This window comes from Cyrtonyx montezumae, unplaced genomic scaffold, assembly GCF_038088225.1.
Source record: "Cyrtonyx montezumae isolate F1298 unplaced genomic scaffold, pur_monq_1.0 scaffold_16, whole genome shotgun sequence".
NCBI classification, from domain to species: Eukaryota; Metazoa; Chordata; class Aves; order Galliformes; family Odontophoridae; genus Cyrtonyx; species Cyrtonyx montezumae.
In genome coordinates, this window is record NW_027071892.1 from 5575397 (window position 1) to 5600237 (window position 24841).

Below are 24841 nucleotides of genomic sequence, written 5' to 3' on the forward strand. Positions count from 1 at the left end.
CCATTTTCCATATGTTTAGATTCACTTGTAGCCCTGGGATACTAGATCTAGATAAGCTGTGGCTTGTGTTTAACAGTGAATTCTGCTTGCTCGTTTTGTGACTAACACCCTCTGACTTCGGTGCTGTTTCCTCTGTAGAAGTGAGGCATGTCCAATTGCAAAGGAAACATGCTACCTCAGTGTATGGGATATGTGCACAGACAGCCAGGGGTTGCACTCTGGATTTCACAATGGCTGTCCTGGAAACTTGTAACAAGTTCAGTCTGTAACTCCTTTCCTTTCTTCTGTGGAAGGTGTTGGCAAGCCACCTTCCCTGACCAAGCCAGGAAGTGATGTGGCTGTACTGTCCTGGCTCTTCCAGGGTCATGTTCCTGTTTGCTCTGTGGTTATGTCCTGCTGCTCAGACGTTATCCACACAGACCATGGGTGCCTGTAGTTCTGAGAATCCTTTCATTTGTTGGCTGAGGTCTGAAACAGGATTGTGGCTGAGATGTTTGGGGCAGACTGCCTGGAACAGCCCAGCCAGCTTTGGCAGGAGCAGAGCTGTCTGTGAAATGGCTTGGCCTTGGGTAGGAGGGTTTTTTTTCTAGTTTTTACATCCAAAATTAAAGAGCTTATCAGCTGAATGTGTCTTCTTGACTTGGTCTGACAGTCCTAAACAAACTTGGCACTGATGGAGCTGCCATACTACAGTCACTCACTTCTGGAGCATGTCTACCTCAGGTCTCTTTCAGCAGTCTCCCGTGGTGGTGATTCCTTTTGTTCTGTTATAAAATCGTTGTGGTTTTGGAAGGGGTTGTACTGCTGAAATAGTCAAGAAAAAGATTTAGCTTAAGCTACTTTACTGGTGTTGGCTTCAGCTTGAAGATGTGAAAATATGAGAAATGAGGATGCGAGATGTCCAGTATGGATGGAAGCAGTGGGGTGGAGGCTGCAGCACGGGGCATGCAGATCTTGGCAGAGGAAGAACTTCTTTGGTCTCAGATCAGAACCTCTTAAATAAAACCAGATAAAAGGAAGTGTTGGGGTTGGGATTACTTGCATTTTGCTGTCTTTATTTTTGAAGCATTTGGTCAGTGGCCAGGCATGTTTAGGGCTGATTCTTGTCAAGCAGGCAGCACCAAAGAGAAGGCTTGTGTCAACTTTATGCATAATCAGAAGTATTGGATTACTGTATAGGCTTATAATAACCAGCAGTGTTACTGCTCTGTTGGCTGGTAGTTCTTCCAGTCTTGAATGCCTCGTGGTTTGAAAGAGCATTTTCCTTACATCAGTTTGCAGAAGTGGGAGCAAGGCAGTACAACAGAAGAAAACTGCTCACCTCTCTGAAGCTGTACTAAATCAAACGTGGTGCAGCTTTTTGAAAAGAGGCTTCAAGTGCGTTTACACTTCAGAGCTCCTCGTAGCTGGGAAGGAAGGATGGGTTTCTCTGCCCACAGCCATTGGAGCTCTGTTGTCTATGCATGGTGTTGCAGTGTGTCAGGCTGTTTACTGATGTAGTCCTTCACTCTTCTGTGCGTTATCAATGTGGAGAGAATTTCTAACCTCGATGGAGCTTACGCTGTGCAGGACATGTCCTTATTCCACAATAACATCTTATCCCACTGCGTTCTTTGTGAGCAGTGTGCTCAGGAACCCTCTGTGCTTGCAGTGAGGTCAAGCTCTTGCTGGACTCCTGATGTTTTCCTGTTGTTTGAGCTTTCTTTTGGATGTTCTTTTTAGTATGGTCCCAAACATTGAAAAGTCCCCTGCTTTGGAGGAGGATTTATCTTTATTGCCCAACTCAGTCACAAAAGCCTGGGCTCTGTTCAGAAGCTTTGGGATGAAGGTCAGCCTTCTGCCCTGCATAAGGAGCAGCTCTTTCTGGCTCTCCCAATGCCTCCTGTACATTTGTAACACATGTATTGCTAACTCCTGCCTTAACTTCTTGCTTTCAGCTGAAGTCCTCGGTGGTACAATGTATGTGACTAATCCTCTATACATCAGTAATATGAGTCTTGCTGTTACACATTTACTTCTCTAGGGTGGGGGATTGTGTTTATTTGCAGGCCTGATTAAACTTGATCATATTTATCTGAATATTAAAGTTGCTTTTGACTAGACTGTCTTTTCTGCTGTTTCAGGTATTAATGGAATGAAGGGTTGCCCGTCCTGTAGGTAATTGTTGCAGGGCTTTACATTTTAATTGTTCTACTGCCTATTAATTATCACATTCTTTTTCTAATGAAAGGATTTAAAGTGAATTTATCACTGTTTCAATGGCATTGCTTTTCCTTGTGGCATCTTTTGCTTTTTCTTAATTCAGTTTTCTTCTTTCCATTGTAGCTACATTGAGAAGTTTACAGACTTCCTTCGTCTCTTTGTGAGCGTCCACCTACGAAGAATTGAATCCTACTCCCAGTTCCCTGTGGTTGAATTTCTGGCACTGTTGTTCAAATACACTTTTCATCAGGTACAGCCCTGCAGTGTTGTTTTTTCCTGGTCTATTCCTTGTGTTCAGTTGTCTTGTTCAGCAGGAGTAGCTTGACTTGCCCAGTGGGACTGATCTGTAAAGCTAGCCCAGGAGAAGCAATTGGCTTCTCTCACTGACCCTTCTCCAATGTTACTGGGGACTTGGATGTGTCTTAATTTGTTTCTGGATTTAGCTGGAGATAGCAGGCATGCATAGATACCTTGTAAGAACAGTTTGTCTGGTGTCTTAACTTTACTTCTGGTTTGTTTTGGGCTTTGTTGGTTTTGTTGTTTTTTTGTTTGTTTTGCTACTCCTTGGAATGGAGGGCATTTGGGAAACTCCACCCAGCCTGCCTATTCTGTGTTGCTTTTCTTCTGAATCTGCTGCTTTCACTGTACATGAAGTTTTCCTTGTATTTTTCAATGTTGCTCTTTAAAATTAACTGAACCTTGATGCACGTTGCCTTACTCTAGAAGCTATCATGATGTAATTTGACCCTATTTACCTCCATATGTGAATAAGGATGAGGAGGTACATCTATAAAATGCTAGAAGCTGATGAAGCAAGCCATGAGATGGGTTCATACTGAGTCTCTCCTTGTCGTTTCTGGGTTCACACCTTGTGTTGAAGCTCTTGATCATTTTTTGACGTCTTGAAGCTGCAGGTCCTCCCCAGTGACCTCCTAGAAGCCTTTAATACAGCAGGAAGTTATTCTGTGGGTTGAAGCGCACACTACCTAATATTTTCATTGTGTGACATTGGTATTGCCATAGTTCATGAAATTCATTATGCATTTTGTTGTATTTCAGCCTACCCACGAAGGTTACTTTTCTTGCTTAGACATCTGGACGCTGTTCTTGGACTACCTGACCAGCAAAATCAAGAGCCGTCTGGCAGACAAAGAAGCAGTGCTCAACAGGTGAGCAGCACCTCATGGTCACCGTGGAAGGACTGTGAGAAGCAAGCTACAGCTTACAGCTTGCAGCTGTGTGTGATTGAGTCCTTTCTTTTTCTGAAAATCACTGTAAGTGTCAATTGCAGAGTTTTGTCGCACACTTCAAACAGAAAAAATAAAGGCTAGAAGGAAAGGTCACTTGTATGTGAACCCAGCAGCCAGAGAAAGACAACTTTGGAGGCTAAAATAGAACTGGAACATATTTTTAGCATGTTTTAGAGCACGTTTTAGCTCGTACTAAGGAGGAGACTGCAGAGTAAGGGTTCACACACAGCTTGCACCACTCACTAATGAATTAGGAGGTTTTTTTTTATTTAATCAGGGTTGTGAATACCTGTTAAAATTGAAGGATATGTTTTTGAGAAATACAGGTAGTGCTATGTTTGAGAGTTAAGTTCTACTTGCTGACCTCTATAGCTAACTGCATGTATGAACTGCAGCAGAGGCTGGCAGCTCTTTTGTAGACTCCTTCTCCTGAAATTGGTGGCTGTCTGCCATTTAAACAAGAAAAAAAAAAGGCCTGTGTACCAAATCTGCACAAGATCAGGTAGGCTTGGCAGTGCCATGGCTCATGCCATATGCATTTCACTAATTGCACAAGGAAGCTTTTCTCCCTTAGAGCATATTAAATGTGTGTGGTTAGTTACTGAGAGGCAGCCTGGCGTCACGACCACAAAGAACAAATGGGAACTAGCTTACAGCACACAGCTCTCTTCCTTTCAGTGTGGGAACTGTGTATTCTTAGTTTCTCAAGTAGCAGCATGTATTTGCACTTAAACTTTGTGATAATTTGTTCCTAATTTGCTGCTGTCTGCCTAGTGCTGCTGAGCTAGCTCCTAGCTCCTTGGCATTCTGCTTCCCTTCATCTAGTGAATGAGTGATGCGTGTTATCTGTACATCAGGTGTTTTGTCATGGTGAGAACTGAAACAATTGAGATACTGTAAAACAAAAAGGGGTGGCAGAAAAGTGGTTGAAACATGTGCTGCTGCTTTGTCAGAACTACCTGCCCTTAATGATAGCTTCTATAGCTGCAGCTTCCTTAATGCTTTAGACATGTAAACAGCTCAGTTTGACAGCATGGGTGTGGTTTCACCACGGGAGCACAGATGAAATTTCCTGTTCTGTGGTCATGAATTCTGCGTTTTGTACACAGGGCAGTGGTACAACTGGGTAAATTGCCCAATCTGGAGTTGTGTCATCTCATTACCAAAAAGATGATAATTCAGCACCTTGCACAGAAAGCTAGTGGCACAGCTGAGTACCTGGCACGTGTATTTCACTGTTCTGTTAACCTTTGTTAGCAGGTCTTAATTCCTGCTTTTGTAACCTGATCTCACCTAGAGGAGGATATAGCTGGTCCTTGTGCAGGACAAGCTGTGCTTTGAGGAGGGTGGTTGAAAAAAGAGAAAACAAACCTACCAAAGCCCCAAATCTCCCAGTGTTACTGGTGGCAGCAGAAATCATGATGATTGCTCATTTTGCAGCTTGGCATTATTTTACATGATCAATGGGTTGGAGCGTCTTCTGTTCTCTACATCTGTTGCATGGCTCTTGAGGTGGAAGAGACGTGCCTTTAGAAGATTTAGAGCTGTAAAAGGCAATGGCTTGTTTTTTTTAATAGGGCAAGGACCTGAATTCAGTGGCTGACAGAGTAGGGGAAGAGGACGGCAGGCAACTAGTCTCAGGGATGCCCCCTTTTGAGGCAGTTCTTCCCCACTTCATCTATTTGTCATTCCCTGCCCACAAAGCAGAGCACCAGGCAGGCTGCTTAGGAGCACATGGAGCAGGGAGAGGTGGTGGCTCCTGTTCACGTACATCTGTCATTGCTCGTGACAAGGCACACCTCCTGTCTTTTCTGTTTCAGGCTCCTGGGCTGCTGCTTTAGCTAACAGTTATTAGTTTCCCCCTGAGCAAGCAGTATTGTCAAAGGCTTTCCTTGCAGGTAGCTTGTGACCTAAAGTGACATGTTACTCTTAATCCCCAAATCTATTTGATGCTGCCTGTAGAAGCTAGTAAGGCTGTGCTCTTCACCTGTTCTACATCTCCTTTGCTGTAAGTGCTGTGAGCACAGCAGCCTCTGCAGAATTGCCTTATCACTCTCCTGCCATTTTCTTCGTGTCCACAGGTACGAAGACGCCTTGGTTCTGTTGCTCACAGAGGTGTTGAATCGAATCCAGTTCAGGTATAACCAGGCACAGCTGGAGGAGCTGGATGACGAGACACTGGATGATGATGTAAGGAGCAGAGCTGAGCTGGGACAGCTGCGGGTTCAGATGTTAAGTGCTGCACTCATTACACATGAAATGTCTTTCCCAAAGCTTGTGTTTTGTACAGGCCAGGCAGCTGCTGCTTCACTTGGTGTGAGTTTTGAAGGTTAAAGAAGCATGAAGTACTTCCATCAACAAAGCATTTAAAGCCTCCCTTAGAGGATATGACCTTTGTTTTGTACTTGGCTCTTATAGGGAGAAATAGCTTCTGATTACCAGAGGCGTTTGGTGTCTGTATCTGGTTGCTTTGGAATGTAAATGCAGAAGTGTCCTCCAGACAGAAGCTTTAAGCTGTACATACTGTTGGTGCTTTTGTTAAAGTGTATTTCTCCACGTCAGTATCAATAAACATATCTCAATCCATACTGATGATATTAAAATGAAGTAGGTGGCCAATATGTGAGAACCAGGGCACTACACAACCACGTGGTACTGCACAAAAGATGCCAGACACCCGTACACTAAGTGTGCTTCAGGAGTGAACACTTGGCTTTATCACTCTGAGGAAACTTAGGCACACAGTGTCCAGTATGGGTGGGTAACATCATTCCCAATCTAGGTGGTCTCAGAAGAGCACTGTTTTCTCAGTACTGAGTGCCTGCAAAGTCTTGCCCCAAGCATTGATTCCCAGTCTACAAGAGACCATCTGTTTCCTTCTGGAAATGCTGTGCTTACCTTCTTGTTTCTTCCCGTAGCAGCAAACTGAGTGGCAGCGGTACTTGCGCCAGAGCTTGGAAGTGGTTGCAAAAGTCATGGAGCTCTTACCAACTCATGCCTTCTCCACACTAGTAAGTGGTCACACAAATCAGAATTACAGTGTAAAATGAGTACCAACCACTGCAGTTTGTTGCAAGCTGGTTCACAGAGGCTACAGTTTCAAACTTCTGCTTTTAGGAGCAATAGTTTAGTGAAGGAGAGGCCAGAAATAAATAAACAAATAAAAGCTTTTTTTTTGGGGGGAGGGGGGTTTGTTGCATTTCTTGGTGTGTTTTGAAGAAGGTACTTTGTAATGAGCACCTTGGTTTAATTGCTGCACGCCAAGATCTATGGAGATTCCCCTCTCCAAGTGTAAATACCTTCCTGCTGTTTCTCTTGACCTTTATGTTAGGAGCAGCACTGCTAATTGCAGAAGTGAGCATCATTAGGATTTTTAGGATGGTAAGGTCTTTGTTCAAATGAAAGGTTAGGTACAAGTGCTGGATAGAGTGCCTTAGACAATTGGGAATTACAGTTGAACACGTAAGTGCTTCTCTGCAGCTAGTGTCACTGCTGTTGCTGTGCTGAGCATTGTAAAAGCTGTCTGGTTTTGAGGCATTGTAATGGTTTCTAAAGAAGAGATCTCAAGGCTATGAGCCCCTGGACCTGAAGTTGGGAGGTGTTGGTGCCTGCTCTCTTGATAAGACAAAAGGCAGGTGTATTGCAGTGGGATCTCAAAGCAAGATCTTGCTGGAAATGTTGCATGCTGAGACCTCTGAGCTGTGTTCTCGAGAAGCAGAGCACAGTGGGCTGCTGCAGAGGGTGGAAGAAGGCAGCTGAGCACAGAAAAACATCAGAAGTACAATGCTAGGAACTCTGAAGCAGTGAGCAGACACACCTTGGATGAATGGAGGTTCCTCTGCAGCATGGTAGAGTGGCATGGGTTAGCAAGAAGCTGTTTCAGGGAGCATATGGGTTATGTGAAGAGCATGTGCCTTCCTTCAGATCACAACAGCCTTCCTCATGTTAACATGTTATCTTCTTTTCAAATAGTTCTCCTCCTGCAGCTGTGTGTGTGAATGCTTGAGCCCTGTGGGAGATGTGGAAAGTGGGCAAGACTTCTTGAACAGCAATCTCTACAGCAATGCTGGGAGTAGTGTCTGCTCCATTGGGAGCAAGTAACTGCCACAGTGTGCAGCAGCTGCTGCTCCCCTGTCCCATGCTGAGGAATGAAAGGCAGCAGTTTCTTCTGCTGATGGATGAATAAACTTCCATAAATCCAACCTCCTAGAATGTGGTGACTGTGCCAGTGGAAAATAAGCAGAATTATGCCAGAGTCAAAGGGTTGGGAAATATTTTTTCTGGTAGAATATCTTCAAGGAGAAGGTTACAGTGTGATTCAGCACAAGGCAAATAATCCCTTAATAGATACCACTGAAGTACCATGGCTGCTGAATGCTGATTAGAAAGCTTCCAGATCTGTGTGCAGCACGTTCCAAGTGTTAGCATAACCTGTTGCTTAGCTGAAGTATTGGTAAGAACAGGCATGTTTGCTGTCAGTCCTGAGAGATGGAGTTAGGTTACTGCTCTGTGTTCCCAGGCCAGGATGCATGATGGCTGTTGTTTGTTCCCTTAACTGTTTTCCCTGTGGGGCTTCAGCTGTTCTTGCTGTAGTGTGCAGCTTGGCAGTAAGTGGCCATGATATTTTCCTTCTGTATTCTGTTAGAGGCAGTGAGCTCAGCTTCTTCAGTTGGATGTTATTTTTGTAGCTGTATTTCTGAGAAGCTGTTACTTCTGTGTTTGGCAGATGCAGTGCAGGCCTCCCATGCCCCAGGCTCTGCCTTTCCTTGGCTATGTACCCCTGCTCTGGGCTGGGTTGTATCCATCTGCACATTCCCCCTTGTATCACCCCTTCCACTTGTCAGGCCACTGTCTTTTTACACTGGTTATCTGTGTCTGTGAGAGAAGGAGAGCTACTGCAGGCCATCAGTGTGAGGATCTTCCTTGTTTTTGTGGCAGAATCAGCCCAGAGTCTAGGAACTTGCCTTTTTTCTGTCCAACTATCTTTTTGAAGGCTTTGGGAAGAAATGGGGAAACAGACTATGGTATTTGAGTTAACTGCCTGCCAGTCCCCTAAGTCATGCTCATTTCTTGTCCTTTCTAGTTTCCAGTTCTGCAGGATAACCTGGAAGTGTATCTGGGACTCCAGCAGTTTGTGGTCACATCAGGGACAGGTAACCACCACTGCCCAGTTCATCACTCTTTGAACAGCTGACTGCATAACACTATAAACCTGCTTTGGTATCGCTTCCTCTTTGTTCTGTTGCAGATCTGAAACTGTTACTCCAAAGTACTTGCAATCTTAATGCTCACTTAAGATATCCTTGGTTGAGTAGTAGTGTATGGGGTTGGTTTGTATTAGAAGGTGCCAGGAGAAGTAGCTTAGAGAGCAGTACAGATCTGGGTGACACATTGCTGATGGTGCATAAGAGGTACAAGCTGGTTGCTGAAATGGTGAATGAGATGAGATAGAGATGTGTGATGGAAAGAAAAACAATCATTACTGCAGAACGTAGTAACTTTTTTAGTGAAAGTTTTGGGATGTTTAGGGAACAGCAACATCTGTTGCAGCCTAGCCAGCAGAGGGAGTCTGGTAATAGTCTCTGTGAAGCTGGCTTTGCTTGTCTGATGTCAGCAGATAACCAGAAAGGTGTTTATATAGACACTAATATCGAGTAAAAGAAAATAAATGTGCCAAGGGCTGGAATGGCTTGTAACATCACTTTCAGCCTTTAAAGAGAAATGTGGCAGTCAGAACAGCACATCTCATCTTACCCGATTTAGAGTATTTCAGTCACTTGGACAGAGCTCAGCTTTGAACTGTGACCCACTGCCAAGCTAATTTCAGAAGAATGCCTGTAATGTAATTAGAATAAACTTAGCATTTCCTGTAGCTTTGTAATTAGATTTCCCGTTCCAAAGAGCTGTATTTATTAGTCACAAGGTTAAATGCTTTTTGGAGTATGAGTTTTCAGACTGCCAGGCTCTTACTCATCACCTGTTAGCACAAGTGAATATGTACACGTGTGTCTTTCAGATTCAGCTGTAACAAACCAAAATGTCATTTCAGGTCACAGACTGAACATCACTGCAGAGAATGACTGCCGTCGTTTGCACTGCTCCCTGAGGGACCTGAGCTCCTTGCTGCAGGCTGTTGGTCGTTTAGCAGAGTACTTCATAGGGGATATGTTTGCTGCCAGGTTCAATGATGCTCTCACAGTGGTGGAGAGGTATGTGTGGAAGGAGAGTTCACTGGCCCTTTGCATAAGTGGGACAATGGTTACCTCTGCAGTGAATGTGAAAGCCAAGGTTTCTTTCTACCTCCCCTTGTTATGTTTAAATTGAGACATGAAGAACTCGGTGGTTAGTACCTTAAACATAGCATTCATTGGTGCTAAGTTACACAGTTGTCTTTTTAACCTTTCACTAGGGAAATAACTAGTAGGAGGGATTAAATCAGTCATTAGAAAGACTGAAGTACTTATTTTCCAGAATCTGCACTTGTGATGCAGTGAAGTGGGATGTGGAATCTGGCACTGAGGGAGATGGTCTAGTGATGTAACTCAGTAGGTCGGGTGATGGTTGGACTCAGAGATGTTCTAGGTCTTTTTTCAACCTAAACAATTCTGTGATCGCTTCAGAGTTATGTCTCTGCAAGTTAAGTCACCAAAGTCTTTTCTTAAAAGGTCTGTGGGAACTGGGAAAGAGACATTTGATTCTTCCCCTCCAATGAACTTAGTGTACAGTTTAAAACTCAGGACTGTACACAGCTGCCTTTGTTGTTTCACCTCTGTGCAGGAACATCATACTTGTTCCATCGTCTTACAGGCAAGGAAATAGTCTACATCTAATCTACATGCTAGCTAAATATTGACACGGGCTTGTCAAGAGCTGCATTCAGATAAGATGTGCAGGTTGGTTTGTACACATGTATATCCATCTTGCAGTCCTGCTGCACTGACATGTATTCCTTTATTTACAGGTTGGTAAAAGTAACACTGTATGGATCCCAGATTAAGCTGTACAACATTGAAACTGCAGTACCATCTGTATTGAAACCTGACCTTATTGATGTGTGAGTATGAGATACACAATGCACTTCTGTACAGATTTGGTAGCTATGTGAGGTGGAGGCAGCTTTGGGTCGTCCTGCCTCTACTCTAACCACTTGCTTGGCAAATGTTCTTCAAATTGTGATTGTTAGCTAACCAAGGGCACAGGCTGGTCAAGGCCAAGGCTGCTGCCAACATTTTGAACCACTGTTTCCTCAAATTGATGTTTGAAGGAAAACGTATTTGTAATCAGCAGTAAAAATGCCCTTTGTATTAGCTCTAAAAGCCAGTGTGTACCAATGGCTGTAAAAGCTTGGCTCTTCTGCAGTGTGATTAAATGGTAAAACAAGCATCCAATTGTGATATTTTAAGAAGTGATTGGTGTGTTGTTTGAGGATTATGGATTTTGTGCTACCAGAGTCAAATTTATGGCTCAAGTAAAAATGTTTCAGTAGAAAGTTTTGAGTCCTTGGCTTCCAAAACAAAGGTATCCCTTCCAGCAATGTGAGCCATTTCTGAAACAGATGAGTGCCTTCAGTCCAGAAGCTGACATTAAGTGTGAAATCTTGATGCCACTGGTAGTAGAACAGCGCTCTAACATCCTTCTAAAGACCTGCTATTGTAAATGGCTGTGTTGTACAAACCTGGTACTGCCAGCTGGCATTCTGCAAGCAGAATTTAAGATTGTGATTTTTCAGTTTGCATGTATAGCAGCTCCCTTAAAAACCTCCACTAGACTGGATTTTTCCTAGTCACAAGTTCCTGGCGGTGAGCTTCGTGCAGATGATGTTTCTTCAAAGGTGTCTTCCCTTTCTAATTTAAAATAACTCAGGAAGCTCTTTCTGCTTATTAGAGGCAAGGATGTCATGGCTCTTGCCATCCTGCAGTGCTTGCTTTATGTCAATTCATGGTTGCATTCTCCCCACAGCCACGCTCAGTCCCTGGCTGCACTGCAGGCCTACTCACACTGGCTAGCACAGTTCTACAGTGAAGTGCATCGGCAGAACCCGGAGCAGTTCATCTCTCTCGTCTCCACGGCTCTGGAGGCCATCACACCCCTCATCAGTTCAAAGGTATCCGTGCCAGCACTGGGCTGGGGTTGGGGCTGTGTGTCCACAGAGAGCACAAGGCTCTCGTGGTGATGGAGTTGGGCTCAGGTGCTGGACAGTATGCTGTGGACCACACTGTGGCCATAGGTGTGAATCAGAGAGCTGGATGTGTATTCCAGAGCCATAGCATGAGTCTCCTGTAAGGCTGAGTCCAAGATAATAGCACCAAGGGATGAGCTGAGGCAAAAATCAGTGTTGTGGCTTAACACAGCAGGCAGCTCATCATCACCTGGCTGCTCTCTCACTGGATGGGTGGGGTTAGGGTGAGAAGTGGAAAGGTAGAAGTGCAAGAACTTGTGGGTTCAGATAAAGGCAGTTTTCTAGGTGAGCATGTGCAAACAAAGAGAAACAAGGAATTAATTCATTCCTTGCTTCCCATCACTCCATTCTCCCCTTCTTTACCTCAGCTTTTAGTGCAGAGCGTGGCACTGTGGAGGTGTGGGACACCCCTTTGGGCTGTGTCCCCTTCATGTGCACCCTGAGCTCCTTGCCAGCACAGCAGTGTGAGAAGCACAAAAGTCCTTGGCTTTGCAAGCAGTGCTCTGCAACAACTTAAAACACCAGTGTGCTGCAGCACTGCTTTCATCAATAATCCAGAACACAGCCTCGTGTGAGCCTCTGTGAAGGCAGTTAACTCTATCCCAGCCATCGCTGTGACTGTAAGCAACTTACAGACATATAATAGCTTGAAAACAGGGAAATCTCTTTTCCACAATATTAAGAGGAATGTGATTCTGGTTGGGAGGGACCTACAAAGGTATCAAGTCCAACTACCCGACCTCCTCAGGTCTAACCAAAAGTTAAAGTGTATTAATTAAGGACATGATTCAGATGCCTCTTGAACACTGACCTTCTCAGGGGCATCAGCCACCTCTAAGAAGCCAGTTCTAGTATGTGATCGCCCCTATGATAACAGTATATGCACTGTTTTGCTTGCAGAAACCTGGTAATGGCAGCTCACTGTGCTGTCTGTCACCATCATCACACCCTGTGGTCCTGGGCAGCCTGACCGTGTTCCCCTTCTGTTGCAGGTGCAGGAGAAGTTGCTGCTGTCTGCGTGCCACCTGCTGGTCTCCTTAGCCACTACAGTGCGACCGGTGTTCCTGATCAGCATCCCTGCAGTGCAGAAGGTGTTCAACAGAATCACAGACACTTCTGCCCAGCGGCTTCCTGATAAGGTGCTTCATCTCTGCATGCATTGAGGAATCACAGTGGCAATTTGTCAATGATTATCCCTTTCAAGCTGCAGCTTAGGGGAAAAAACACAGTTGCAACTCTTAAATCTTGCTCCTTTCTTGCTAGCTGACACAGACCCTGACTGCACTGCCTTTGCAGTACTGCCTATTGATTCTTACATGTGGAAAGAGTTGGTGAAACATCTGTTAGCATTCTACGTGTCACTCCAGTGTTACTGAATTGCATGACAAATGAATGTATTAGAGAATCCAGAGGTTGGGGTTCTGTTGCACTGGGCACTAACATGGGGGCATAAAGTGCTGAACAAACACGCATCCTTCCTGTCTAAACCAGACAGCAATGAAAGTGGCGTTGTCTTTGTTTTGGAAACAAGGAACGTAGAGTTCTTGTTGCACAGCAGGGCAGCAGGGACAGGAGTTGGCTCCCGCTCTGAAGTTACAGAGCTTTGCTTCTTTCACTTTACAGAGCTCGTGGTTGTCACTTGGGCACAACTTCTGCTACTGAACTCTTTCCTCAAATATCTTAGGCAGCCATAAAATGGCAGTCTTAAGGTTGTTTGTGAGTAGCACACACTGAAAGCTTCCACGTTTCATTGCTTGTAGGCCCAGGTGCTGGTGTGCAGAGCACTGTCGAATGTCCTGCTGTTACCTTGGCCAAATCTTCCAGAGAGCGAGCAGCAGTGGGCGGTTCGCTCCACCAACCATGCCAGCCTCATCTCTGCCCTCACGAGGGACTATCGCCAATTGAAATCCAATGCTATCTTGCCACAGAGGAAAGTGCAGCTGGAGGACAGTAAGTACACAGTTCCTTCGTGTTGGCTTCCTGCAGTTGCAGTGCTGTTGGTGGGGGTCGTTGAGCTGCCTTTCCGGTAATTATTTTGGCTGAGAAACAGCTTAGCACGTGGGAAGGGCGGGAAAGGAGCAATTAGTGCTTCCTACAAAAAAGGAGCTTCCTCTATGGGTGTGCAAAGGGCACTTTCACCCCAGGTTACTGCAAACTGCTCCATTAAATTTCTGTCTTCCTCAGTTGTTCGGGGGAAGTGGGACCAAGTTTGTAATAATGGTAATGATTGCAGTACCAGGAATGCTGACTGGAGGCAGTGTTAATGTATGGTTTACAGAGCTTGAAGGGGAAAGTAAGAACTTCTGGACTTAGGAAGTAGTACTGAGGGTATATATCTGTAGGAGGAGAGCCCTGAAATGATGGGGCTTAGGAGCCTTCTGAAGCCACTGTGTGTGTTTGGGACTGCTTTTGAGTGTGTTGTCATTTTTTTTGCTGTGTTTTTTTGTTTCTTTTTGAACATCTTGCTTTTAAGTACACAGTGTCACAGCTTCTGACAAAGCTGACTTGCTGGTCAGTTCTGTGGGGTGAGGGAGCATGGGAGAGGGTTGGTGGAGCCTCACAAGAGGGTCAGCCTGCTCACATGGGTCAGTTCTCCTGACTTTTGGGTTAGTTTATTTGGTGACTGTATTGCTCCAGTTGTCACTTTCAGAAACAGAGATTTGCAGGATGTTTTGCTATCTTAACTGTTTTTTCTTTATCCACATTGTGTTGGGAATAATGCTGTTCTGTGGCTTTCTTCAGAGTCTGTGTCTTATTTCTCAAGCAGTAAATGCATCTGTAGGGCAATGAACCCCTTAAGAAAGCAGACAGCCACTGTTACTTAGCTGAACCTGTTTAAATGTTTAAAATGTAATGTGTACATGCATTAGAAACACTTTTGACTCCAACCTGGGCTTGGTGTATCTGCTGCCTTGCATGTCGTTTTAGGTACTGCTCACGTGAACTTCTCTTCATTTTTTGCCTACGGGTAGTTTTGACATATGCAGGAGGTATGACTTCTCTTCTTTTGCAGCCAAAGTGATCATCCATCAGACACTCAGCGTTTTAGAAGATATTGTAGAAAGTATCTCTGGAGAATCCACCAAGTCTCGGCAGATCTGTTATCAGTCGCTGCAAGAATCCGTGCAGGTCTCACTAGCCCTCTTCCCAGCTTTCATTCATCAGTCAGGTATAACCATAGGACAGGTTTAATGCTGTGAGTAGCTTTATCACCTCCTGGTAACACCTAGAGTCCAACAGCATAGGGTCGTGGTGTTCACATGAAGTGTGTGGGCTTGCATTGTGATGCAAGTCTGTCCTGGTGAGTGAGCTGATTCAGAAGAGGAAAAGGAGATCTGGTGTCATCTACAGTGCGGTCATGAATACTTCCAGTGGGTGGAGATGCCCTGGGTTGTGTTCAGGAGTGGGAAGGAATTGTTCACGAGCATAAAAAGAGCTTCAAAATACCCTGCCTATGTTTGTCACTTATGCTCTCCAGAAATTTGAAAACAAAACGTAGTAGTGGTTATGATTAATTTTGTTTTAAATATCCTTGTAAAGGAAGGGCTTTTAAGACAACCAGGTTGGATGAGACCTGGGCGACCTGACCCCACAGCAGGGGGGTTGGAACTATATGATCTTTAAGGTCTCTTCCAACCTAAGTCATTCTATGAGTCATCTGCTTGGCAGTCTTGTGGCCAACTACTTACATTTTGCTTCTTGTCACTTGCCTGGGGCTGCAACAGCTTGATGAAGAGCCAGGCATTCCAGGGAAACTTCTGGAGCCAGGTAGGATCTTCTCAGTGAGGCTGGCCTGTGAGGAGGCAAAACAAAGCAACAGAAAGGGTCCAAGGCAGTGGGCTGATGCTGTTACTCCAGGGTATCGCTGCCTTTGGTTAGGTGAGGCTGCTCACCTGTTGTGCATTGGCTATAAAAGGCTGTGTGAAGCAGAACATGAGCAGTTGCAGCTTATTGCACTTGTTCAGTGAAGCATGCTGGGACTGATGGTGAATTAGCTATGGTGCAGCACAGCCCTGTGCTGAGAATCACTTCTGAAGTCAAAAGGATCTTGTCAGATCTTCCCCCCCAAAGAAAAGTTGGATTCTGTCTCTTGGCCACTTCAAGCTGTACAGAGCTGTTGTGAATTTCCTCATATTTCCTGCTAACTCTGCATGTGCAGTGAGCTCCTGAAGCCCAGACCATTGCAAGAGTTTCCTCCAAGCAGTCTGTGTATGCACACAGACACTGGGCCCTTGTACTGTTGTTTGTGGTTAATGCTGACTGTACATGTCCCTGGAAATGTCTGAGTGATCTTTAAGTGCTGTAGGACCAGCTATTGGCTTCAATTTCTACTGGCCAAGCTGCTGCTAAATTTTCAGGAGTAAATGGGATTCTCTGTACAGGAGGAACAGTTATCACACACAGGATTTCTTCGTGTATTTGAACATTGCCTTGACATGTTCTTTTTGCTTTCCTTTTCTGTCTTAGATGTGACGGATGAGATGCTGAGCTTCTTCCTCACTTTGTTTCAAGGACTGAGAGTGCAGATGGGAGTGCCTTTCACTGAGCAGATCATACAGACTTTCCTAAATATGTTCACCAGGTATTGTCTTATGCTGGTCGCTTTTTCTTTTTATCCCTGACGTTGATTTGTCTTGGCCAGCTAACCAAACACATGCCTGTCCCAGAAGAAAAGAGTATTGCACTTCTTCCTCTGTGTCCTGGGTGTAGTCTAAGAAAATGCTTCCATGTGTGAGGTGACCCAGTCCGTGCACATCAGGTACACAGACTGTTGTCCAATGTCAGCTTTTCCACTGACTTGACAGTCTTGGAAGTGTGTGATACTGAACTGGACTCTGGCAGTACTTATATTAGCCAGTTATCTTTGTGCACCCCAGTGGCCCCTAAAGCTTCTGTTAGGAAAAAGTATCTGTCAGTCCTTAGTCAAGACCTGCCTCTCTTCTATGACTTAAAGTGCTTGATCTGAATTAGTTGAAGGTTAGAGACACTGTCTGCTTCCCTTTAAATTAGGTAGGTAAGCATGCAGATCTCAGGGGAAGAAGATTCTATCCAACAACTTCATCTTTTTTTGTTGTAGAGAGCAGCTGGCAGAGAGCATCCTCCACGAGGGGAGCACTGGCTGTCGGGTGGTGGAGAAGTTTCTGAAAATTCTGCAAGTGGTGGTGCAGGAGCCAGGCCAGGTGTTCAAGCCTTTTCTACCCAGTGTCATCTCACTGTGCATGGAGCAGGTGTACCCCATCATCGCAGAGGTAGGGCTGCTCTCACACCAGGTGAATGCAGAGGGAAGTGAAGGCCTTGCTGGGGCTCTGGGAGCAAGGAGGGGTTTTGCTTTCCAGGAGCTGTGAAGTCCCAGTGCAGAGAGGTTTGGAAAGCAGTGTGGGTGGAGGATTTTGTTAGGAGTTGTCAAAGGCACTAAAAGTACAGACATGCTCAAAGCAGGAGGTAAAACAAAGCTGAATTACGTGTTCTTAGCATGATAGCATGATCCAACAGTTGCTGAGGTCGATGCCTTCCATAGAAGGAGATCCTTCATCCTGGTACCTCAGATGCAGAGCGCCGTACAGGACAGGGTACTGCCAGCAGTGGGATTAGGGGGATAAATGGGATTCCAGCACAGGAGCCTCTTCTGAGGTGTTGCCTTTTCCTCCTAGCGCTCATCCCCTGATGTGAAAGCAGAGTTGTTTGAGCTGCTTTTCCGGGTCCTCCATCACAACTGGCGGTACTTCTTCAAATCTAGTGTTCTGGCCAGCGTCCAGAGGGGAGTGGCAGAGGAGCAGATGGAGAACGAAGCACAGTTCAGTGCCATCATGCAGGTAACTCCATTACAGTTGTTCTGTTACAGAAAGGGTTCTCAGACATGGGCTGCTTTTGGCAAGGCATTAAACATGTGGCTGCTGGGGATTAGCCAGTGTCCGGAGTGAGGTCTTATGTGTGGAAACTGCTAAAATTGACAATATTTGTAGAGACATCTTGCTGATGTGCTTATGAGCAGCACAGTGCCTCACTGCTTCCTCACTCCTGCTGGTTCCTTTCCATGTCTGCATCCTTTGTCTGGATCTGGTGCTGTCCTGTTTACTTCTGCTTTGATTCCATTAGGACAAATTGCTGGTACAGAAAAGGTTTCCTGAAACTAAGATGTCTTCTGATTTTTATACAGAAACACAGAAAAAAAAATCAGCCCCCTCGTGAGCAGCCTGTTGCAGCCTGCCTGGTGTGGGGCCCTTATGCAGTGCAGAGACAGCACATTCACACTGTGCTCTGGAAGCTAAGGGCAGGTGGCAGTCAGAGGACGATGAGCCCCAGAGCAAAGGGCCACGTGTCAGGCTTCAGGAGGGGGTGGCCTGTAAAGCTGCCCTGTCCTGGAGAGCTCATGGAGGCTGGGTACTTCCTGATGACACTTGAAGAGGGAGTTCTTGCGTCCTGTGATGTGAATTATGCTGCTACTCCTCTCTGGACTTACTGTGTTTTAGCATATTTGTGAATGGAGACCAGAGCTGTCCCTGTCTGAGGCTACCCAAGCTTCTTTTTTCTCTTGTAGTAGCATAACGTTTCCTCACAGCATCTTGTTTTGGGGGAGGGATTGATAGAGTTATCTCAGTAACTGCTGCAGGCTGCTTGGCACTGCTGGGATGGTTTTACTGCTTGGGTACTGCAGCTTTGATGCAAAAGCTGAGTGTTGTCAGTGTTCTCCATTTCAAGAACAGCCAGTGTTCTGTGTCTAGTGTTAGCAGTTCATGTGCTGGTTTCCACAGGTCAGAGCCCAGAAGTAGCCCAGTCCCATCAGGGCCATCTCTATCTATGTAACAATAAATGACTTGCAAAGGAATAATCTTCTGTTCTTGATAGTCACCAAAATTCTGCTGCCTGCTTCTGCTCATCTGCACAGTGTTTCAAAGATGCTTTATCCCGGAGTTTGTGCAGGCATACCAGTGGGGTCCAGCAGATCTTGTGGGATCTTTCCTATTTCTGGCTGGGTCTGCCTCCCTGTCCTCAGCCCTAGCTTGTAACTTGGCACAGTAACATGTTAACCACATTTGCCAATCCCCTTGCCCTCCAGATGCACATACAGAGCAAAAGTAGTGAGCATGTTCTGGCTTTGTTCATACTCACCATGGTACTCTGGGTACCTCTGAGAAACAGTTGTATCCTTCACAAGTGAACTGTCAGGGGAACCGTGCTCAGCATCTGTTGTTCCTTTTCAGTGCATGGTGATGCCTGGTCCCAACAGACCCAGCTTAGAAACTGTTCTTCAAGGATTTGAGCACGTGGCCACTAAAGTTTCTTCACTCCCACTAGTCTGGCAACAGCAAGACTGACTTCAGCAAACTCACAAAAGAGTTTCACTGAGAAGCAGCAGAAGCTGCCAGGGCTTTGTTCTCCTGGCACACCACACCAAAAGATCCCGCTCCTCCCAACTGAACTCAGTTGGCAGAAAGCATGTCAAACAGCAACATGGCTTTGTTACAGGAAATCAGTGAACAGACTCTGTGTGGTGTTGGGGTGAAAAGATTGTTCTGCCTGTCAGGTTTGATATTCATTATGATATCAATCCCCTCCCTTTGATTCTGCTTTGCAGGCGTTTGGCCAGTCCTTCCTGCAGCCCGACATCCACCTGTTCAAGCAGAATCTCTTCTACCTGGAGACACTGAACACCAAGCAGAAGCTGTACCACAAGGTGGGTCTGAGCTCACCAGCAGGCAGGTGCTGTTCAGGGACTGAGAGCTCTGCCAGGCAAAGGGCTGTTAAAGGCCAGAGCTTTCCAGTCCAAGGGGGCTTGGAAATGTCTCTGTGATAGTGTAAGGATGCCTTTCAGGCTTCCAGATGTCTCACAAATTGAAGGTCAGGATCTGGGGCTTGTTTGCTGTGGCTGTGGTGAGAACACTGCTGGTCAGAGTGGCACTGCTGGCGGTGGTGCACTGGGCACAGGAGGAACCCCAGCTCTTGCCAGTCACAGCAAGCCTTGGTCTGTGTCCTCCTGTGACAATGAAGAAAAGAACAAACACAAAGAACACGTGCAAAGAACACGCACAGTGACAGTGTGACTTGTCTGAGAAAGCAGAAATTGGTGGATTGAGTGGTTCAAAAGTGAGACAGTGGTGGAATCTCTCCATCCTTCTCGTGTGGTCCAGCAGCAGGCTGCTTGCCATTTAGTTGGGTCACTGTGAGGTGATTTCTTGTTGCTGTCATGTAGGACCTGTCCTCCAAACCCTCTGTTTAAGATTTGTTAGCTGCTGCCACAAAGAATGAGAGCTGCAATCCAGGGTCTGGTCCTTCTGGTTAGCCTTTGGAGGCAGAGCTTCGAGGTTCTGTCTGTGGTCACACTGAAGGGCAGGCTGTTACGTTAGCATCTGCCTGATCAGACACCCAGGCAGCCACCTAGGTTCCATAGCAAATCCAACTGCTTTCAAGAATACTGTGCAGGGCTAGAATATTGGGCTTTAAATGGGACTTGTTACAGTTTCCTTAAATACCAGTGTTTAAAACTTGAACCAGAGATATTAGGTAAGTGTGACCAAGTTCACAGGTAATTTTGCAGCAGGTACTTGTGATCTTGGCCTGGCTCAGACTGGAAAATAATACCTGTGCTCACCAGAACTTGCAGACCTCACTGATAGCTCAGAAGCTGCAGGTGCTGAGTGACCCAGGGACATGCCCACGTGCCCACCTGACCTCCATGAGCTTTCTTCTCAAGCAGTGTGCCCTGGGTCCCTCCTGTGTGAGAGGGTTGCTGGCGTGAAGTTGCCTGACTGTCTTTCTCTCGCTGTGCAGAAGATCTTCCGGACAACCATGTTGTTCCAGTTTGTGAACGTGCTGCTCCAGGTGCTCGTCCACAAGTCCCACGACCTGCTGCAGGAGGAGATTGGCATTGCCACCTACAACATGGCCTCAGTGGACTTTGATGGCTTTTACTCAGCCTTCCTCCCTGAGTTCCTGGCCAGCTGTGACGGTGTAGACTCAAACCAGAAAAATGTGCTGGGAAGGAATTTCAAAATGGACAGGGTAAGAAGGGGGGGAGTGCAAGTATTCCTGGGGTGGGCAGTGCTTTTTCAGCAGCTGGTAGCCATGGGCTCCTTTGTGGTACCACTGTAGCAAACACCTGTGTAGTCAGCAGTGCCCTAGCACAGGACTTTCTGCTGTCAGTAGCAAAGTTGCCTCTCATTGCTTAGACTTCCTTATTCTGTGGGAGTTCGAGCTCTAATATGCTCCCTGGGGGGAGCGTTCCTAAGGGTAGACTGACATTTGCTAGTGGGACACAGGTCCTTGCCAAAACCTTGCTCCAGCTGCTAGCCAGATGTTTGAGGGTTACAGCTGCAGCTGGGGGAGCCTGCCACCTCCCTTGAGCATCGTGGCAGTATGGCTGGCTGTCAGTCTGCCAAAGCTTGATTGTCTGTTGGTGGTTCCCCTCCCATGGGGGAGAGGGGTGGGGATTTGAGAACCCAAGTTTATGGGTAGAGAAGGAGTGTTGAGAGAATCACTGGACTTTTGGTAGGCGATTGCTCCTCAGGGAGACCAGCTCTTGTGAGGGGTTCTGTGGGAGCAGAAGCCTTGGCAGGAACATGCTGAACAGTTGCTGCTGCAGATGGCTGTGTCATGGCCATTCGTGCTGTGCCTGAGTGCTCAGCAAGGAGCCAGGCTCTCTGCAGTCAGCTCCTGCAAGGAGCAGCCTATGTTCCCTGCGTGTGGGCTGCAGAAACTCATGTTTCCTGGGCTCAGATGCTGGAGGAGATGCTCTGTTATTCTTGTATATGAAGATAGATGGAGGCACCCGGCCCTCCCAGTGCCTTTCTGTTCCCTGCTGTCCTACAGTGCCTGTAGGTATCACTGTGTTTGCAGTACAGCGTGTTGTTTGATCTCTTCCAGGACCTGCCATCGTTTACCCAGAACGTGCACAGACTGGTGAATGACCTGCGTTACTACAGACTTTGCAACGACAGTTTGCCCCCTGGAACTGTGAAACTATAGTTACTGCACTGGACTCGCGTTTCGATCACTGTAGGGAACAGATCCATGTCTCGTTTTGCCACCACCTCCTCTCCCCGCAGGTTTGTCAGCGCTGTGGGACACGGTGTCTTGCAGGTGGGCACGTCTGTTTGGATTCATGCACCACGCTTCCTTCTCTCCCATCCCAAAGGCCGAGCTGGCTGGGTGCTGGCTGCAGGATGTGTGTCTGACCACCCAACCATGGGGCACTGCTGCCCGCCGGGCCCCATCCAACCCACAGAGCACTGCGTTGTGCCCAGAGATGTCTGTGGGGTCGTCCTTGAGAGCTCTCGTGCGTACCAATCGTGAGGCAGAAGCGCCAAAGACTGCTTCAGACATTCGTACCTTGTGTCATTCCGCCTTCCTGCCCCTGCCCGGCTCTGGGAGGAGGAGGGGACTCGTGATGTTGGGACTGTTTTGGCACTTCTGTCACTCCCTTTGTTTTTTAAATGGCCTTGAAATCCTCCCCGCTGTCTGTGGGGACTAGAGATTTCTTCGTTGTTGGTTGTTTTTTTTTTTTAAAAAAAAAACAAAACACGTTTTCTCATCATTCCATTGTGATACTAAAACAACATGCTTCATGGAAATAAAGTGCTTACTTTGTTGTTTTAAATAACTTCCCTGTGTTTTAGTTTCCGTGCAGGCCATAACCAGGCTGTGCTTCACCTGCCACCTCTGCTCCCTGCTTCGATCTGCTGTCTGAATATATCAACAACCGCCTGCAGGAGGAGCACCTCCAGACACACGTGGGGTCACATCGCAGGGCAGCCTGGGCTGGAGGCACTGCCACTGGAGCGTGAGGTTAAAGCCCCAGTCCCCATTCAGTCAGGGTGAGGTGTCCTTGCGTGAGCACGGAGCGTGTGTTCTCCTTGAGAGCTTCACAGATAAGGGTGGAAAGGCAGTGTGCGTGCAGCAGGAGGGCTCCAGGCTGAGGCAGGGTGGTCCCAACACCCGCTGCTCCTACAGGGAACTGCTGCATGGAGTTCCTGCCCCAGCCCCGCTGCCACCGCGGGGCTCTGGGCTGCTGCTCCTGCTTCTTGCAAAATGTTTGGTCGCTCTTCGTTGTTTGCTGACCGAGGGTGAAAGTGCGTGTTTTTCCCTGGCTGAGTGGAGGATCAAGGGCAGCAGCTGGCAGGGTGCCAGAGCCCGGCTTGGGACCTGTGAGCCCACACGCTGATGAAGGCTTGCTTCTCCTTCATTCGGTGGCTGAAGTGCTTCTTCAGATCCGTGTGTCTTCCCCACCACGCTCAGTGCGCCCGCTCATCTCGCTGCCCCGGGAGCAGCCGGGCTGGGGGCAGGAGCCTGTACCCCCACAGCCCTCGGTGGGATGTAGGACAGCTGCTCCCAGGGCGGGGGCTCCCTGCGGTTGCGGCTGCTTTAAGGGGAGGGCCGAGCCGGTCCCACCGGGCCCTTAAAGCCTCCCCGCGGGGCGGCCGGACCCGCTCCAAGCTTCCTGCCCTGGCCATGGGCTCCCTGGGGCGCTGCCTGGTGCGGGGGCTGCTGCGGGGGCAGCCCGGCCTCTGCCTCCCCCTTGGGCTGCCACGCTGCTACAGCTCCGGTGAGACCCGGCCCTGCCCCGCGTGCTGTCCCTGTCACATCCCTCACATCCCCTTATGCCCCTAGGGACCCCATCCTTCCTCCTTTCCCCTCCCTGCCTTGTCCTTGGGGCACCCCTCTTCCCTTCTCTTATTGGAGCCCCATCCTCTCCTGCTGCCCCCTGCTCCTTGGGGTTTGGTGCTGGGATTCTCAGAGCTGGGGTCCAGCAGGGAGCATGGGGTGGGCACTAGAACGCTCACTCAGAACCATCCCTCCCTTTCCTGTCCTGGTCCCTGCCCGGGGACGCTCTGTCCCCTGCTCCTCCTGCACCAGTGATGGGGACACCAGTCCCTGTCACCAGTGGGAACCACGGTGTGCATGTCCTGCTCTGTGCTCACACGTTGCTCAGCATGTCCTCAATACTTGTCACAGCTTTGGGGCACATACCCCCTCCCCCCAACCCTATGCTCAGGGTACAGGGACAGTGAGGATGGGGTTACTGCTGGGTACAGTCACAGATGGGAGCAGTGACCCCGTGCCCCCCCAGCCCCCCCAGAGCTGCGGGAGCAGACGCTGGTGCTGGTGAAACCGGACGCGGTGCAGCGGCGGTTGGTGGGCGATGTCATTGGCCGCTTTGAGCGGCGTGGCTTCAAGCTGGTGGCCATGAAGCTGCTGCAGGTACCAGCGGGGGGCGGGGGTACGTGTGGACCCCCGTGGGTATCCCTGCATCATCACTCCACGGTGCTGCCAGGCAGATCGGGGCCTCCTGGACCGGCACTACCAGCACCTCCAGCAGAAGCCCTTCTACCCCGCGCTCCTGGCTTACATGACCTCGGGTCCGTTGGTGGCCATGGTGAGCAGCCGCCCTCATCCCACAGTGTGCTGCCCCACAGCGGGGCTGCGGGGCTCAGTTGTCCCCGTCCCGCAGGTGTGGGAGGGCTACAACGTGGTGCGCTCCACGCGTGCTATGGTGGGGGACACGGACTCAGCTCAGGCGGCGGCAGGGACCATCCGCGGGGACCTCAGCATGCATGTCAGCAGGTAAGGACACGTGGGGAGGGGGTGGCACCGAGCCCTGCGGTCACGTCCCTGTCCCTGCACAGGAACGTGGTGCACGCCAGCGACTCGGTGGAGACGGCGTTGCGGGAGATCGGCTTCTGGTTCCAGCGGGACGAGCTGGTGGCCTGGGAGAGTGGAGACAGCCAGTACACATATGGGCCCTGAGGGCACAGCGGTCCCCCTCCCCCCTCATTAAATGCTGCATCTCTCCTGCAGCCATGCTCCTGTCCCTCGCCGGCACTGGGCTGTGAACTGGGGGGACTGGGAGGCAGCAGGAAGTGCTGGGGGGCACTTGGATGCCAGCACAAGGAAACTGGGGTGGAGCTTAGAGGCACTGGGATGTCACTGGGGGACAGCACTGAAATATTACTGGGGTGACACTGGGAAGCACTGCAATGTCACCGAGAAGCTCTGAATGCCGCTGGGGGGTACTGGAATGGCATAGAGTAGCAGTGGATGGCACTGCATTGTTATTGCAGAGGAACTGAGGTGTGACTGGGGATGCTAGGAAGCACAGAAGTGTCACTGGGGGCACTGGAAGGCTACTGGAAAGCTCCAGGAGGCACCAAGAACTGCTGGGGGTGCTGAGATGCCACTGAGGAGCGCTGGAAGTCACTGGGGGAGCACTGGGATG

General features: G+C 48.1%; 2 protein-coding genes across 3 annotated transcripts in view; both read left to right on the forward strand.

The window, feature by feature from the left end:
• XPO6 (exportin 6) overlaps positions 1 to 21678 on the forward strand; it is a 45804-nt gene extending 24126 nt beyond the window's left edge. The window contains exons 8-24 of one of the 2 annotated variants that reach the window (XM_065732455.1): positions 2326 to 2452; positions 3262 to 3371; positions 5534 to 5642; positions 6371 to 6463; positions 8536 to 8605; positions 9502 to 9661; positions 10414 to 10506; positions 11412 to 11556; positions 12624 to 12770; positions 13392 to 13581; positions 14645 to 14800; positions 16099 to 16213; positions 16709 to 16880; positions 17283 to 17444; positions 19208 to 19306; positions 20401 to 20631; positions 21493 to 21678. In XM_065732455.1, the coding sequence (XP_065588527.1) occupies positions 2326 to 2452; positions 3262 to 3371; positions 5534 to 5642; positions 6371 to 6463; positions 8536 to 8605; positions 9502 to 9661; positions 10414 to 10506; positions 11412 to 11556; positions 12624 to 12770; positions 13392 to 13581; positions 14645 to 14800; positions 16099 to 16213; positions 16709 to 16880; positions 17283 to 17444; positions 19208 to 19306; positions 20401 to 20631; positions 21493 to 21594 (2281 nt within the window). In that variant the 3' untranslated portion in view covers positions 21595 to 21678. The remainder of the gene's footprint in view (positions 1 to 2325; positions 2453 to 3261; positions 3372 to 5533; positions 5643 to 6370; positions 6464 to 8535; positions 8606 to 9501; positions 9662 to 10413; positions 10507 to 11411; positions 11557 to 12623; positions 12771 to 13391; positions 13582 to 14644; positions 14801 to 16098; positions 16214 to 16708; positions 16881 to 17282; positions 17445 to 19207; positions 19307 to 20400; positions 20632 to 21492) is intronic. The other variant, XM_065732456.1, reaches the window with a different exon arrangement.
• A 1369-nt stretch (positions 21679 to 23047) lies between these two features.
• Positions 23048 to 24422, forward strand: LOC136046128 (nucleoside diphosphate kinase, mitochondrial-like). The gene is made up of 5 exons (XM_065732496.1): positions 23048 to 23170; positions 23696 to 23826; positions 23900 to 24001; positions 24077 to 24189; positions 24252 to 24422. The coding sequence occupies exons 1-5, from the start codon at positions 23077 to 23079 to the stop codon at positions 24370 to 24372; spliced, it is 561 nt and encodes a 186-aa protein (XP_065588568.1). The 5' UTR covers positions 23048 to 23076; the 3' UTR covers positions 24373 to 24422.
• The last annotated feature ends 419 nt before the right edge of the window (positions 24423 to 24841 follow it).